The sequence below is a fragment of the Pleurodeles waltl genome, chromosome 2_1, assembly GCF_031143425.1.
Source record: "Pleurodeles waltl isolate 20211129_DDA chromosome 2_1, aPleWal1.hap1.20221129, whole genome shotgun sequence".
NCBI classification, from domain to species: Eukaryota; Metazoa; Chordata; class Amphibia; order Caudata; family Salamandridae; genus Pleurodeles; species Pleurodeles waltl.
In genome coordinates this window covers 773832057-773849944 of record NC_090438.1, presented here as the reverse complement: position 1 = coordinate 773849944, position 17888 = coordinate 773832057, and the positions used below count along the sequence as shown (strand labels likewise).

The 17888-nt window shown below is 43.1% G+C and overlaps 1 protein-coding gene across 1 annotated transcript in view; it reads left to right on the top strand.

Moving 5' to 3' along the window:
• LOC138268486 (regulator of G-protein signaling 9-binding protein B-like) overlaps positions 1-17675 on the top strand; it is a 44708-nt gene extending 27033 nt beyond the window's left edge. Inside the window, exon 3 of the mRNA XM_069218197.1 lies at positions 15049-17675. Within this exon, the coding sequence (XP_069074298.1) occupies positions 15049-15407 (359 nt within the window). The 3' untranslated portion in view covers positions 15408-17675. The remainder of the gene's footprint in view (positions 1-15048) is intronic.
• Positions 17676-17888: the final 213 nt, after the last annotated feature.

Here is a 17888-nt window from a genome sequence, read left to right as displayed (position 1 = left end):
ATGTAGAGGCAGAGGAAAACTGTCCCACCATTGCGGAAGTGATGTAAAAAGTTAGTGCCATTATGCTTGCAAGTGCAACGGAAGACAGGCTGAGAGGTCAGGAGATAGGCAATGAGGTAGTGAAAACCTTGAGAACTGGTTTTACAGATTAGTGAAGTCCTAGAAAAAGGAAAGATACGCCGCTTTGTGTTGTAATAATTGAGGGTAAGGAAGTGAAAGTACTAGCCTATTCAGAGGCAAGTTACGCTGTCTTTGGGGGTACAGGGTTGCTATTACCCATTTTCAGTGTACTAAAATTGAAACCACCAGACACAAAATTGGCTTTGTATGGCACCCAAACATGGAAATGAGAAATACTGAAGTATTCATTGAGGTGCTAAGATTATTGAAAGGGTTTGAGCATGCAATAATTTGGAAGTAGGGCCTGTTCCTAAAGGCCCAAAGTTAAGAAATGTGCCTCTGTTAATGTGAGAATCTTTGAAAGAAGAACTTGATAAATGTACAAGGAAAATATAATCAAATGCGTAGAGATATCTGATTAGCATCAGTCATAATACGCAAGAACCCCAGCGACAGGTTAATTCTCAGTGTTGATCTAAGGGATCTGAATAAAGAAATTGAGATCCATTGGCATCCTACGCCTAACACTGGTGAAATGCTGACAACATTGAAGGGTGCAGAGGTGACCTCCCCTTTAGATCTGTCAGAGTATCACTTAATATATTTACATCTGACCTCTTTTATAACTTCGAAGAAGCTTTCAGATACAACTGTATGCCATTTGGCCTAGCTTCTGCTGCAGGAGTGTTCTATGGGGCAATGCACAGAATGTTTAAGGAAGTGACTATGTGACACATTTACTTACTTCCTATACTTTATTTTGGCACTTAAGGCCATAAAAGTACATAAAACTAAATCAATAAATACAAACTTTCATAACATTAAACTGGAATAAAAACAGTGAACAAGAGCATTTTGGCACCCAGTGTTCATAAAAAGTGATAGAAAAACAAAAGAAGATAAAATAGGCACAGGCTGAGCACATTAAGGATAAGGAATAACTAAACCCGTCTTATTGCCCTACGGAGAACACTCATCCCTACTTTTAAGTCTTCATTAAAAACGCACGTATCTAAATGCAGCTCGTGATTAAAGTGTATGTTATCTAGAAGTATATCCCTACCACCTCTCAAGCAGCCTCTTGTCTAGATTCTAACCCTGCCCAATTTACTGGTTAGAACACCCACTAGGTTGCAGTAGTTTTTAGCCCTTGTCATCTCTTGATCACCACCTTGCCGAAGTTCTAGCCCTATCCTGGTTCTCCCTGTATGGCAAAGGTAAAGAGAAAATCAGGACATTAATCAAGCTTGTGAACCTCAAGCTAGAATCTTAGCTCGCTTGTACCAAACACTGAGAAGAAAGCGACTCACTGAATACCCAACAGGCTCTTCTGTGTTAGTTCTAAATAGGCAAATCATCACCTGGTAGTCCCTAGAGATGCGCAAATGGGTCTAAACCAACGCCGCCTTATTTCTTGATAACCTGAGCATACTGTGACAATACGATTCACTGTCTCAGTAGCAGATTCGCAGATTGGACGTAAGGCGAACGTGCCTCCTTCATGCCATGAGCTTCAGAACGCATTCACAGGCAGGGAGCCATATCTAAATTGCATGTAAAGGCTTTTAGCCAAAGGGGGTTGGGGGAGGGGGTTACAGTATCCAAAAAAGCTTTAAACATTGGCTATGGCTTGACCCCAAGGAACTTTTCAGTTAGGTGGCCATGACTAGCCCTGCCTTGTTGGTTCGCCAGGATATGACACCAAACATCTGACTTCACAGCCTGTTGGTCCGCTTTACGGATTCGATCAGGGGGCTCCCAAAGTGCATCCAGCATCAATCTCTGCCTCAAGGTATGTATAAACCTCAACCAGGGTACTTTTAGGGCACAATACATTCTTTTCAAATCATTTAAAATGTCTCTAAAAGCAACCAATTTAGGGGTAGACCAGATACAAAACCGGTAAAGAAGGGGTTTCAGCTGAACAAGATCGATCACCCCATTAACGCCTAAGTGGTAGCGCAGGGGGATGAGTGGTGTTCTTACTGGAAATGTCGCTATAGCTCTATAAAAATTGTTTTCAGATACCGCTAAACTCTATGTATTAACATACCCCCAAATATCCTTGGCGCCATATACCTCAAGAACAGGTGAAATTGGTCAAGTAGAGGACTCTCTAAAAAGTCGCAAAATTGCATTAGACCTGTGCAACAGCATCAGGAAACTTTTTAGGATTTGAGGGTCCCTCTTAAACTTATCAGACAGGATGATTCCTAGATAGTCGTAACACAATACTCTGTCAGGACATATTGTCAAGACAACATCTTAGTTTTTGGTGCAAATGAAAAACAACACAATGAGACCCTTCAAGTAGTTTTTTTTTCAAACACAAAATGTCTGACCATAAACTATGAGAAGTGCAAAACTGGGGTGAAAGAAGATGATTACCTTGAACATAAATTAAACAAGAATTGCATTTCCCACAAATGTAGTGAATGCCATTGAGGAGTCTCACCCTAAAATAAAAATAAATTACGAACATTTTTAGGATTAGCAGAATCTCCTTCCCAGTTTATTGCTATGTTTGCTGACAGAACCAAGATGATGAGTAAATTATTAGAAAAACATTTGCATTGAGCAAGGAATGTTAAAGGGAATTCAAGGGACTTTAAAATGCAGATTGCTTCTGCACTTGTTTTAAAATTGTTTGATACAAAAAGTGTGTTTTATACACTGATGCTAGCGATGCAGGGACACAAATTGCACTAGTACAATTGAAAGCTGGTGTAAACGTCACCATTGCCTATGTTACAAAACATTTGAGAAATGCTGAAAAAATAACCACTGTAACAATGAGAATGAAGCTTTTTTTGAGCCATTAGGGCATGAAAGTAAGAATGGTTGGGGTGTTTGGGATGCAGAATGTACACAACCAATGGTGAATATTTACTTTCAAGGGTGCAGGGAGGGCAACATCCGGGATGTCCATCTGAATGTTAACAATGCATTAATATTGTTTTAGAACAGAATATATTCCTTGAAAGAAGAATGTTACATTGGTTGTCTGTCAAGATTGCTAGTTGAAGATGATAGTTTTATGGCAGCAAGAATACATAAATGCAAATATTTCTCATGATGGATACGTTTGTTAGAAGGCAATACTTCTATGAAAAGTGAAATAGTGCATAGTAGATGGTTGGCCTGCCAAGGGTCATCTGATAAAAGCATTCTTGATTTTACAGATGATCAATAATAATTTAGATAAGGAATTTACATGTTATTACTTTTCAGGGCAGTTACCATCTACTGAGGGATATCACACAAAGGCATGATACAACATTGTGATCAGTATTAGGCAGGCTAAAATAGCCCAAATGTAATTTGGCAAAACAATAGTAGAATACCCATGACACACCATTTCAGAAGAACAAGTAAGTAGGACAGATTCTGAGGAATGGTTTCAGCAAATAAGGAAGGCACAGCAGACTACTGATTATGACCAGTTAGTGTATCTCTTTGGCATTGCCGAGTCCAGGGCTAGATTCATTTGTAAATATGCAAGTCGTATGGGGTAATATCACAAGGTCTCCGATCCTAAATCTATTTGAAATTGTTTTTTTTTTTTTTTGATTATGGTGACTGAGGATACACGTGAGATAGAGACAACATGTGTACAATAAATGGAGGGGGAAGAATGCATGGGTACATTTCTATTTCAACAGATTGTCTCTTTCAAAGAAGAATCATGCAGTATTCAGTTGAGAAGCATTGAAATGCACATTGACTATTAAGATTTCTGCAATTTTTGTGGGAAGCCTAGGCATAAAAGTGCCACCCTTGGCACCCAAACCTTAGATCACATCTGTAATGGAGAGAGGACTGAAGAAGGACTGCTCTGCTGTTCCCAAGACCCAGCAAAGATAGGCTGCACCAAAGACAGGACTGCACCTGCTACACCTCGGCTACCAAATAAAGGACTGTGCCTATGGTGTTCTAGTTGTGGAAAAGTTGTCCTTGAGTCACAGACAAAGAAGGTGACTCCAAGGGTCAGCTAGCTGACTCCCTATTACAGCTATGTGACCTTAAAAGCAAAAGAAACCTACCTTGGTGAGTTGGTAGCCAAGGACACCTGACCACTGCTGACCACTGAAGTGCAGCCTGATTGATCCCTGTCTTTTCCTTCTTTAGAGTGAACCTTTCCTTATCTTCCATCATCTACATTCCTTGTATTTCTAGGTTTAACCTCCTCTCACTCTCATGCCTGCCTGCCCCAATCTCTCTTATTGTATCTCTGCAAATAGCTCACACCTTATGTCATAGATCACAACCAAATCTCTTTCTTTAAAACCTTAACCCTGCAACATAACAATAACCACTGCATTAACCACTAATTTGGGTTCCGGAGTAGCATGTTACTCACTACACAGCGCTCAATGCCTCATCAGAGATAGTAAGCGCTATATAAATGCAATTACAGTTGCAACCATAATGTTACTCCTGCAATCATTAATAAATACTTTGCCTGTAGCACACAATATAACATAATGATGCAGTGGTTAAAAATTGGGTCTCTAGTTGGCAGAGGTATGTAGGGACCACATTCCTAATCAGAGTAAGTCACAACACAATCCAAATTATCCTGAGCTCACCCTCTGGTAGCTTGGCACAGAGCAGGCAGGCTTAACTTAGAAGGCAATGTGTAAAGTATTTGTGCAATAACTCATACAGTAACACAGTGAAAACACCACAAAAGGTACTCCACACCAATTTAGAAAAATAGATAATGTTTATCTAAACAAGATAAGATAAAAATGACAAAAATACAATATGCATAAGCCGAGATATCACTTTTTAAAGGTTTAAATGAGCCTCAATCCTTAAGAATCAGTGGTTATATCCTTGTAACACACACTACCAGGGATGTATAAAAAATGACGCACAGGAGGGCGCAGAGGAGGAAATGCTTTGAAAAATAATGTGCTGTGTCACATTTTTCCGGCCCGGCACAGGCGAGTCATTTATGCATCGATTTCCAGGAGCACAGCCTTGGTTCCTCACTGCGATGCAGAGATATTTTGACACCCAGAGACGATGCGTTGAAAATCCTTGATGCGTTGGTAGAAGAAGAGGGTGCTGGATCAATCCGGTAGGGGATGCATCAATTTTTCCTCTGCGAGGCAGGCGCTGCAGCGATTTCTGCCGGCGTTGTGTCGATTTTCCAACGCACAGGGATTTTCTTCTCTAGGATGAAGTCTTTGTAGCCCTGAGACTTCAGAACAGGGGGCAAGCTCAATCCAAGCCCTTGGAGAGCATTTGTGGGGAAGGTAGAGTCCTTCCAGCAGAGTCAGAGGCCAGCAGGTAGCAAGGCAACACCAAAGCAGTCCAGATGCGTCCTTTGGGCAGCCAGGCAGTCCCTCTGACAGAGTCCAGGTGTAAATCCAGAAGTGTCTGATTTGGTGGGGTCAGAGACCTAGCATATATACCCAAAAGTGCCTTTGAAGTGGGGAAAACTTCAAAGAGTGGTTTTGAAGTACACAAGTTCTCCTTTCAGCCCAGTCATGTCTGCCAGGTTCCCTGTGGGGGGTTATCAGTCTTTTGTGTGGGGGCAGGCCACTGGCCTTTGAAGTGTAAGAGAGAACCTCTCCACCCTCCCTGCCCAGAGAGACCCATTCAGTATGCAGATGAATGCAGATGTGACTGAGTGTCCTTTGTTTATAGCTGTCTGAGTGAAATGCACAAGGGTAGCTGTCAACCAGCACAGACCAGGCGTGGAATGGAGACAGTCTGCAAAGCACAAATGGCAATAAGTGCAAGGAAATGTCCACTTTCTAAAAGTGCCATTTCAAAAATAGTTTTTCACTATCAGGACGTGTAAAACATGTAAATACATGTCCTGTCTTTTACTTACATAGCACACTCCCCTATGGCTTACCTAACCTTAGGGGTGACCTATATGTAGAAAAAGGGGAGTTTAAGGCTTGGCAAGTAGTTTTAAATGCCAAATCGAAGTGGCAGTGAAACTGCACACACAGGCCTTGCAATGACAGGCCTGAGACATGGTTAAGGGGCTACATTTGTGGGTGGCACAATCAGTGCTGCAGGCCCACTAGTACCATTAATTTACAAGCCCTGGGCACATGTAGTGCACTTTACTAGGGACTTACACGTAAATTAAATATGTCAATTGGGTAGGAACCAATGTTACACATGCTTAGAGGAAAGAGCAGATGCACTTTAGCACTGGTCAGCAGTGGTAAAGTACCTAGACTCTTAAAACCAACAAGAATTAGGTCAGAATGAGAGGATAAGGAAGGCAAAAAGTTTGGGGTGACCCTTCAGACAGGGCCATTTTCCACCACAATGCAAATGACAGGATCCACATATTACCAGAGAGTAACTTTGCAGTGACAATTTAATCACAACTATTTGATGTTAAATTACAATCTCGATTTCTCTCAACATCACAGATGGTATGCTGATAAAACACAATGTCCAAAATGCACAGTTCCAAGACGTTAGTGGGTTACTTAGAGTTTGGTTGACAGAGTACTTCAAACTTTTTAGGGTATCCTGTCTGCCAAACTGTTGCCTCACCTGCTCTGTTTAGTGTTGTCCAATCACTCAACTTTTGTCAGAAAACCTTGTGCTGGCTTCAGCAGTGGAAACTTGAGACTGACAGTCTCACAGACATCGGTCCGTTGGTCTAAGTTCCTCGCACAATCCACCTGATACACTTTTTTCCTGTTTGGGAATGGCAGGAAAAGTCTGGCAGTCCTAAAAGAAAAATATAAACATGTACATTTGGTAGCTCTGCTGTGTGCTGTTCAGCCTATTAAAATAGGAGCTTTTGCTTGGTTGAATTAATGTATGTATTCCACAATTAAAGAGTGTCTACTCAAGATGAAAATGTGTGTATTTTTAGAACTGATATGCAATATTTGGATAAGAAATGGTGGAATTTCCAAAATAAATTTTAAATGATATTTGACTAATAACTCATGTGGTGCTGAGGAGGCCTATTACAAATGGTATTAACTTGGTGCCAGAGGCATTGTAACTATGGCTGTTATGTATTTCACATAAAGAGGCATTCCATATTGACAAATTACTTTGTACATTACTGCTAGGCACAGTGCCTGATACATTGAGGTGAACACTGCTGGTAATCTTGCATATAGGGAACACTAATGTCATCGTGTCTATGTGGTCAACAACTCTAATAGTATTAGTAGTTCAGGATGATTTTCATTAAACGTTAGTAACTCTTGTTATTAAATAGGTTAGATACCCCTTGGTTATATTGACAAGCACCAGCAAGAGTGTGCATAAAGGCTCTTTAGCTGCAAAGTAACAAATAGCCACCAGGGTTAGGCTCAATAAACAATGATGATTCCTCGAGGAAGTAAATGTGCCAATACCACTTTCCTTACCACAAACAGCTTATTTCTAGGTTGAAACATAGACTTCATAGCCATCATGTTGAAACATTGCTCACAGTTCAAAGTTTCTTCAATGGTTGTAGTACCGGGATGCATAACTTGACATCAAATGGTTCCCCTTGAAATATTTTCAGCTTGTGGCAGGCTGCAGAAGCCAGTGCTAGGAATTTGAGATATCTCAAGAGTCCACCTGATGGCTGGTGCTGGCCCCATCATGCACTGGTACCAGACATCACACAGATACCACGGCCTGCACCAGACTGCTGCTTGATCCATCAACTTGTCTTTCTGCTCTACTGTTAGAAATGGGTCTCTATTTGGCATTTGATTTACACCCTGTCCAAGTAGAGACCCTCATTTTAGTCAGGGCAAGGGAGATACCCAGCTCAGATAACCTCTGCTCACCCATTTGGTAGCTTGGCATGAGAACTTAGGCTTATCTCAGAAGCAATGTGTAAAGCATTTGCACATAACACACAGTTATACAGTGAAAACACTACAAAAGGACACCACACCAGTTTTTAAGAAATAGCCAATATTTATCCATGTAAAACAAGACCAAAACAAGAAAAATCCAACATACAGTAATAAAGATATGATTTGTGCAAGAATTAACTTAAAAATACAGTTCCTTGAAGTCAATAGCTCCATCTGGGACTATCACAGTATAGTGAACAACAAATCAACAGCTGAGGCCAACCGCAGGGTCGCGGGCCAGCTAAAGTGTCGGGAAGACCTTCAAATAGTACCTTGGAAATTAAGGGCGTTGTGATCCTCGCCAGGAGATCCAGAGTGCGGCATCGCTGGCATCGGCAGGCATTGGCGGGTGTCGGTTCCGGAGGTCGGTGCAGAGGTAGTTGGGCCTTTGAAGCCACACGCGTTGCAGATTGAACTCTGGGCTGTTGACGAAGTCAGGAGCACTAGTGTTGATGACTTCGGGGCTGTGGTGCGAAGCGGGACGATGCAACGTGCGGTGCCCACAGGTCACAGTGCAGGCTGCAGCTCGGTGACGGCACCCTGCGGCATCGGTAAGAGCAGGGCTGACGTGTGAAGTGGGGTGGTGCGATGTGCAGTGTCTCCAGGTCAGGTGCAGGCAGCGGCATCATCATTGCTGAAGCACTGTTGTCAGTAGCCCCAAGGTGGCGGTACAATGTCAGTCTGGCTCCCTGCGGCACCCAAAGATCACGGTGCAGACAGTGGCATCTGTTGGTGATGCTGGAGTCAATGGCATTGGTGTCGGTGGACCGGGGCTGAAGTGGAGGACGGGACTGTGCTTTGGGTACTTCACTAGCGATGTCCCCAGGCCACGGTTCAGGCAGGGCATCGGTTTGAGTGTACAGCGGCGGCGAGGATACCAAGGCTGCAGTGTGAGCAAGGCGATGCAGAGTGAGGGCCCACAGGTCACGTGCAAGCAGCGGCTCGGTGATGCGTCAGGTGAGACCAGGGTTGTGGTGCAAAGCAGGGAACGGCTCCGTGCGACGTCATCAGGTCACGGTGCAGGCAGTGACGTCATTGGAGACAAGCTCTACTTTAAGCCCTTGGAGAAACTTCACAAGCAGGATACACAGCAAAGTCCAGTCTTTGTCCTCTTTAAGGCAGAAGCAGCAACAGCAGGCCAACCAAGCAAAGCACACACAGCAAAGGGACAGGATTCCTCCTCCTGCTCTTCAGCTCTTCTCCTTGGCAGAGGTTCCTTTTGATCCAGAATTGTTCTAAAAGTCTAGGGTTTTGGGTCCGCTACTTATACTCATTTCTGCCTTTGAAGTAGGCAAACTTCAAAGGAAAGTCTCTGTTGAACACAAAATCATCCTTTGCCCAGGCGTGGCCCCAGACACACTCCAGGGTGTCGGAGACTGCATTGAGTGAGAACAGGCACAGCCCTTTCAGGGGCAGGTGTCAGCTACTCCCTCCTCAGGCTATTCTAGGAGACTCATCAGGATGTGCAGGACACACCTCAGCTCCCTTTGTGTCATAGTCTAGAGCGACGTTACTCAAAGTACGGCCCGCGGGCCGCCAGCGGCCCCACGGACCTTCCTTGGCGGCCCGCGGACACGTACAGGAAACGACATATAATAATGGGCGCAGTATATAAACATAGAAGAGGGCCGCGGGAGCATGCGCAATCGTTGCTTCTTTGCGCATGCTCCCGCGACCCTCCTCTATGTTTACCTACGGCGGCCATTATTTATGGCATTTCCGTGAAGATCTTGGAAGCCAAAGCCCCATAAAAGTCAGCGCTTGCAGCTAACTTTTACGGGGCTTTTTCGTCTGATTCCTGTTACCGGTTGCACCTCTGCTGCCTGCCTGCCTGCCTGCCTGCCGTTCTACAATTGTGGCATCTTTACAGTGCTTTATTGAGGCAGGTAAGGCTCTTTGGTTATTTATTTATTTGTTTTTAATGTAGTGTGTGTGTGTTACTGGGGTAGGGGTGAGAGCAGATTGCACTGTGTGTGTGCGCTGTGTGTGTGTTACTGGGGTAGGGGTGAGAGCAGATTGCGCTGTGTGTGTGCGCTGTGTGTGTGTTACTGGGGTAGGGGTGAGAGCAGATGGCGCTGTGTGTGTGCGTTGTGTGTGTGATACTGGGGTAGGGGTGAGAGCAGATGGCGCTGTGTGTGTTACTGGGGTAGGGGTGAGAGCAGATGCCGCTGTGTGCAGATGTCGCTGTGTGTGTATTGCGCTGTGTGTGTTACTGGGGTAGGGGTAAGAGCAGATGGCGCTGTGTGTGATACTGGGGTAGGGGTGAGAGCAGATGGCGCTGTGTGTGTATGGCGCTGTGTGCAGATGGCGCTGTGTGTGTTACTGGGGTAGGGGTGAGAGCAGATGGCGCTGTGTGTGTTACTGGGGTAGGGGTGAGAGCAGATGGCGCTGTGTGTGTGCGCTGTGTGTGTGTTACTGGGGTAGGGGTGAGAGCAGATGGCGCTGTGTGTGTTACTGGGGTAGGGGTGAGAGCAGATGGCGCTGTGTGTGTGCGCTGTGTGTGTGTTACTGGGGTAGGGGTGAGAGCAGATGGCGCTGTGTGTGTATGGCGCTGTGTGTGTTACTGGGGTAGGGGTGAGAGCAGGTGGCGCTGTGTGCAGATGGCGCTGTGTGTGTTTAGCAATGTTTTGAAAAAGGGGGCGGGGTGGTTGTGCCCCCTATAAGCCCCGCCCCCCCACCTCAGTGCGGCCCTCGGCCGCAAACCATACTGCAATTTTGGCCCCCGAGAAAAAGTTTGTGAGTACCCATGGTCTAGAGGGAATTTAAAACAGCCTAACTGTTAGTCTGACCCAGATGTGGATTCCACAGGCAGGCAGAGACACAGAATGGTTCAGCAAGAAAATGCCCACTTTCTAAAAGTGGCATTTTCAAACAGACAATTTAAAAGCCAACTCCACAAAAATATATATTTTTTAATTGTGAGTTCAGAGACCCCAAACTCCATATCTCCATCTGCCCCAATCGGAAATTACACTCAAGAGGAATTTAAATGCTATCCCCATGTTAACTATGAGAGAGATGGGCCTTGCAATAGTGAAACCCCAATTTGGCAGTATTTCAGTATCAGGACATATAAAACACACCAATATATGTCCTGCCTTTCAAATACACGACACCCTGCCCCTGGGGCTTTCTAGGTAGGTACTACCTTAGGGGTGACTTACATGTAGTAAAAGGGAAGGTTTGCGCCTGGAAAGTGGGTACACTTGCCAGGTCGAATTGGCAGTGCAGGACTGCACACACAGACACTGCAGTGGCAGGTCTGAGACATGTTTACAGGGCTACTTGTGGGTGGCACAATCAGTGCTGCAGGCCCACTAGTAGCGTTTGATTTACAGGCCCTGGGCACCTCTGGTGCACATCACTCGATACTTACCAGTAAATCAGATTTGCCAATCAGGGTTCAACCAATCACCAATACAATTTACACAGGGAGCACTTGCACTTTAGCACTGATCATCAGTAGTAAAGTGTGCTGAGACAATAAACCAGCAAAAACAGAGTCTAGCATACCATTAAACAGGCCAGAAGGCAAAAAGACAGGGCACACATGCCAAAAGATGCCAGTTCTAACATACTAACAGTGAATAGTCGTTAATTCTCTATTAAAGTACCTGATTTTGGAGGCACACTGTGGGCAAACTAAGTCAAATATTCTTTGTATGAGATGCATGGCACAGAGTAACTGTCCCTTTCCCGGTCTGATACACAACCAACTTTGCTGTTATTTGAAATTAGCGCTGTCCTAGTACATTGGGACCAACACCATGTTTTGTCTTGATGATGGTCCTGGAGAATTGGACCAAAATGTCGACCTCGGACACGAAGAAGCCCATACCTGAAAGACATCAAAACTTTGCTCCTCTTCATACTGTAGTCATAAGGAAGAGTCTAATAGTGTTTGTTTTGTCTGGCCCTTAGCTCATATGTTTATATATATTGCTATGTGTTATATGTTGAATGTATTCAGGTAGAGCTTTTGGTGCAAGTAGATCATTAATTATTAATAAAGCATGTCACACTAAAATAAGCATTACTGAACCAGAATATACCCCGTCAATATATTTTTGATTGGATCTGGCCCAAGGGACACTCTTTCTTTTTGCTGCTGGTATTTAACTCAAAATCTCGAGGATTTGGGTACCCACTATTTTTGTGTTCACCTTAAAGTTGCAGGCACAGATTGAATCATTTTAAATGTATCCATAGAATGTGCTTTATGACGCCATGTAAGAGGTGATTTGATTCTACAGTAGACACCTCATGTGAAAGATGTTGTCACCCAGAGACAGGCGTTTTGCACCTGGCATAGTTGTGTCCTTTGGTGTAGAAATATTGCAAGGCAGGCTTCGCAGAACTCTTGATCATGACATGGAATGGACTGACACCTCTCTGGGTCCCGACTCCTGTCCAAAAAAACTGAAATCCCTTATGTCAGAATTAGAATAGTTGCGCCTCTTAGGGTGTGCTCTTGTGAGTGCGGGCAACATGAATATTTTAGACCCCAAAATATTACCTTAACACAAGTCCCAAGGGTTGATGAATTGGAGACAGTGTTAAACCTTAATTTCATGAAGCAATGTGTCTCTGAGGTACAAGGAGTTCTCTGAGGGTAGGCGCTTTTCAGCATATCTCAAATGCAGTCATTTAAGTAAGAGCCCACTAAATAATTGAGTTCTAGATCAGCAGAATACATTTAAAGAGTTTATTACAAAAACACAAACGGTGTGGTGCAAAGATCATAATAGAATCATTGTAATGAAGGATCCAGCAAAAAGAGCATTACAGAATAGTGCAAACTCAGAATTAGTTTAAGTCTCAAGTGGGCAGCAAACTCAATAGAGAAACTAGTAGCATGAAAGAAATATCTGGCTCTCCACCAAAATCAAGTGAATATATATATAGTGTTTGTGCATATTGAATCAATAAAAATGTAAAATCATCATGGTGTGGGCAGAAATGTTACATTCTCAGCAAATTAGAGCACAGCTTCATTGAGTGTCATATTGCCTTGGTACACAAGCACTATCCCACTACATGAATATTTATTCTGCCCACTCCATGCTAATGTCATCCAGAGATAGTAGAACAAACTAGTTACATGAACATCAGCAACCTATTATGAAAGTATAGGGTACTGTAAGCTAGTGGAAAGTCCTTGGAAAATAAACATTATTGTGACCAGGCTAGAATGTTTTAATCGAGAATAGCAAGAACAAAGTCAGTGGAAAAATTTAAACATGACTCGGCTTGACTGTGTGCTACAGAATTAAGTGTGATGTGCAGCGGGAGGCATCTGTTTTGAACAAGATGGAATCTAGAACCAAAATGAGGCCTAGTTAACAAGAGAATAGTAAACACACTTCTACAAGACAGGAAACTTGTTTCAATGCAATAGCTCTATATCAGAGGGGACATATAAAATCTAAATCAGTGCTTCCCAAACGTTTTAGAACCCAATTTTTAGAACAAACTTTAGTGACCCACCTAGCTTTAATGATCATGAGGAGGGCGATTTTTTAATTAAACTAAAATATTGTGTGCTAGCGCACTGTCATTTAGAGACAGCACATTTTTGATCCCCAATTCCCACCACAGCCTGATATTTGCCCTCTGTCTTTGAAGCACAGCAAATGTGACAAGATAAACATAGAATTTAAAGGCGTCTTTATTTATTGCTTGGACTTTTGTGGCCAACCAAAGATCATCTTACGACCCTCCAGCGGGTCATGACCCACAGTTTTGGAAACGCTGATGTAGGATGAATCCTCATACTGCACATTGTTAATGTGGACCAAAATAATAAACGCACAAAAACTCTAACACTCTCAAGCAGGACAATGCCCCCCTCATTAGTGGCACTGCTAGGCTAGGTTAGACACACCCCAGTGGATATACTCTGATCACGGCTGTTGCACTTGTTATAATAAAGAGAAGGATAGTTATGTGCTGGGGGCAGGTCCCTCCTCCTTGCATCCAGTTGTAGGCATAGGACCTGGTTTAATGCAACAATAAGGCAGATGTATATACAATACTTCTCCCTGTGAACTCTTGAGCTAAAGACCTTTGGGATCGCCTCCAGGCATATCATGCGAGGAGACAAGATCCTGAAAATACTGGATCTGTTTCTTTCTGTAATTTTAAATTGCCAGGTATTGTACTTCCTCTTAGTAGGCACAAGTGTATTGTTAGCATTCTCACAAAGGGAACATTCATATGTCGATCTGACTTATGTCAATAAAATATCCTTTCTGTAGTACATGCTTACACTATACTCAATTCATTAAGCACTGTTTAATAGCTATACATTGCCTCCATTTGTAGCACATTCAAAATACTCTGTTTGCTACAAATATATTATATGTCATCTGTAGGATACACTGCAAGTTCGGTTGTATATTAGATCAAATATGAATAAACTTTAAAACATGAAGAATGTGTCTACTATTAGGTCTGTCCCCAAAAGATCAAGGTCAGGACGTTTGACCTTCTTTCTCTGCCCAATCCTGGTCCACTCAATTATGTGGCATCTATCGTCCTTCTTGCCAAAATGCAACAAATCACGTATCCAATTTACAATGAAGTCTGAGAGAACAGGACCCTCTGTTAACAGAGGCAGGTCTCTCACCCACACCTGATTCCGTCTTACTGGAATCTCCATCTTAATGCTGCAGGATGGGGCCCTGTTTTCTTTAATGATCACATGAAGGAGATATTTTGAATCCTCTACACTCCTGAAAGACCTTTTTTTTAATACATAGATGGATGTCAGAATTACATTATGAGCTTTATCACACAAAGACAAAAAAGTATCTGTTGAACACAATCACTAAAATACAAACATTTACTTGCGAGACTTATTTGCAATTACAAACTCACATACATAGACATTCAGCAGTAACAAGTACATAATTGAGTTTACGGTGGCACCCTACAGTGTATATCTCTTATTTAATCCTTTTGTAGTTGTGTTGTACATAACATTATAAAAAATAAAAAGACATTTAATGAAGAAATGTACTATAGCTATTGATGCTGTATCTTTTTAAATATCCTATCATCCTGTTTGCAGGACCAACAGCTCATATAGCCTCCAGGGCTCTAAGTGTCCAGAACATCATCTATGATGAAACTGTCAACAGCAAAGAGAACCTAGAGCTGAGTGAACTTGCAGCTGAAATAGAGAAAGTGGACGAAATGATCAACGACATGGAGATGAAGGTCAACGTCCTCAGGTGGACTGTAGAGGCCAGTGGTGGACGGGAAGACGAGTTGTTCAGCAACGGAGCCTCCTCGCTGACCCTGCTCTCCGTGGAGGAGGGTGGTATTCGGGGGTGCTGCCGTGGAGGGCAGTATATCGTGTCCCTTATCCTCTGCGGTGCAGCTCTCGTTGCAGTGACGCTGTCCGTTAGCGTGGTGCATCTCGCATGATATTTCTTCTGAAAGCTAATAGCCAGAAAGTTCCTGCTGTAATTCAAATAAGTGTGTAGAGGCAGCAGATGACACATAGGAATACACTAAGAGAAATAACCTGTTTACATTTGAACATTTTGTTATTTTTAATAGAATGCTCTTCAGCAATAGGTCCAGGTTCAAGAAGTACACTGACACATCAGAGTTTAAAGGTTCACTCATGCCCTGTGCACTGCATCATCCAACCAATTCCCTCACTGTGCAGTGTAAAGAACGAGATTATATTAAAATGCTTATACAATCATCAGAGTGCTAAATACAGTCTAAGCATGCAAGACTCACCAATGCAGCGCCACGCACCCCCAAACAATAAATAATCCCCAATGTTTGCTTTCATATTCTACACATATCAGGAACAGTTTCATACTAAATGTTCAAAGTCCAGTCATCAACAAATTTATGAGTCTTACTCATTCATTTATGAAGCCCCAGAACATGTTTCCTAAGTGTGCTGGGAGAGCAAAGGTATTTGTGCATGTTTTAGCGCTCCCACGTACCTTAGTATTACAGAGGGGGCTTCACCTCCTGTGATACCCATTGTGTGGGTATAAGGTGAGTGGCGGCACAATGAAAAATTGACATATTTTTATCTGCATATGGGTATGGTAACTGGTCACACACAAATGAGAAAATGTCTTTGCCCCATATTGCAGTCATAGGTATATGGGTAAAAAAGGCCTTTGAAGGATGTGTTAGCAGAGCTTATGAGGTGTCACCCAGCTAGTGCGATCCACAGGAAATCTTTGGTTGCGGTCAGACAAGGTTACCTGTATCCCCATGGCATCCCCTTGGTGGGTGAAGTCTGGGACTGAAGTCTGGGGTGCTTGCATGTGTTTGTTCATGAGATTTGCTGGTACTCTTCCAGTCAATATATTATTGGAGTGCTTAGAAGTGCAGGTACTCTCTCTTTCAAACTTGAGAACACAAGCACTCAGTACCGGACAGTACCTGCCCATTTAAAGCACTGAGCTCCATATTACAGGAAGTATGATGGATGTTCATTCAACCATTTTGATTTAACCAGAGGAAGCCAGTGAGGCTGAGCCGAAATTATGAATGCACAGAAAGGTGCTATACATGCCAAATATGTCCCACAATATTATTCTGGGGCGGAAGATTACTGCTCTACCTACAGTATTACAGGAACTGGGGAAAACACTGACTGCGGTTTTGAAATAGTGAATGTTATCTATTAAAAGTGGTGCTGGTGTTTGACATCGCTAAATAACTTACTTAACATTCCTTGACTCTAGGTCAAACATTGTAAAATAAAACAATGAGCACATTTATGTCCAGGTACCTTTGTGTCTTATTCACTCTGGGACAGCTGTAATTATTAACTCCTCCCATTGTCTTTGAAAGTCCTGCACGTAAATCTTTAAAGTGGATTACACACAATTATGAAATAGCTTGACCTCTGGGGACCTCTGGGTACTGCCGAAGCAATTGGATTGTCCTATGGTAACCTGGATGGTAACGTGTTAGCAGGAGTCGCGTTTTCTTCGAGGTTTATGCAGAACAATGAACAGCTTTCACGGTACAATACCCACAAACAGCGCTTAATTTGGAAATAAGTAAATAAATAAATAGGTTGAGAGGTCCAACATTTGTAAGAGCCCACTGCCAGCATTGCGGAATGCTGGGGTTGCCACATACCAACACTACCTAGTCCTGAGTCCACCTGCTGCCTTCTTCTTCCACGACCACACTCTTCCTGATTCTTCATCTCACTCTTGCAGGTTCTGTTTCATCCCTGCTTCCGCTTTTTGTGACTGTTTTCCTATCTTTCTCTTCCCCATCCTTTTTCTCTTTTCAGTCTCCCTCTCTCTTGCTCTGTGTCAATGTCTGATATTAAAAAATATAGTCCAGGTGCCTGTACCTACCACCTGCAACCCCCAGCATGAACCGAATAACAGTAGCGCACATCAGATTGTTATACAATCAAGAGCGGGCTAGGGTAGAAACAGTCAATAGGTTCTTTACTGCCCGCCACCATGGCAACTACTGTACCTCATGATTATTCCCCTTATTCACATGCACCAAGGACGTGTTTTTAGATCTCAAAGCAATGCATAGAGAAAGGAACTCTACGATCATCCACAATAACGTCAGAGGCTCATGTTTTATACCGAGTTTACCATTGTTGTCAGCTTTTAGTTCCCTTCTGCCCCATGCAGCAGATTATCAACTTTGTCCACTGTGATTTGGAAGGAGGATTTATCACATAATAAATTTTGCAGCGTTATTGTAATCTTCCCCACCTTATGCTTGGTCGATATATTTCCCATACTGTGTAATTGTTAATGTTATCAAAGTCTCTTTGTAGCTCAGGAATCTACTTGAGGACCTCAACCTTCGTGCTCGAACTCACACTCCTGTGAGTTTTGTAGCACTAGCAGGATAGCCATGAAACACAGGTCCGCTCTCAGTGACAATATG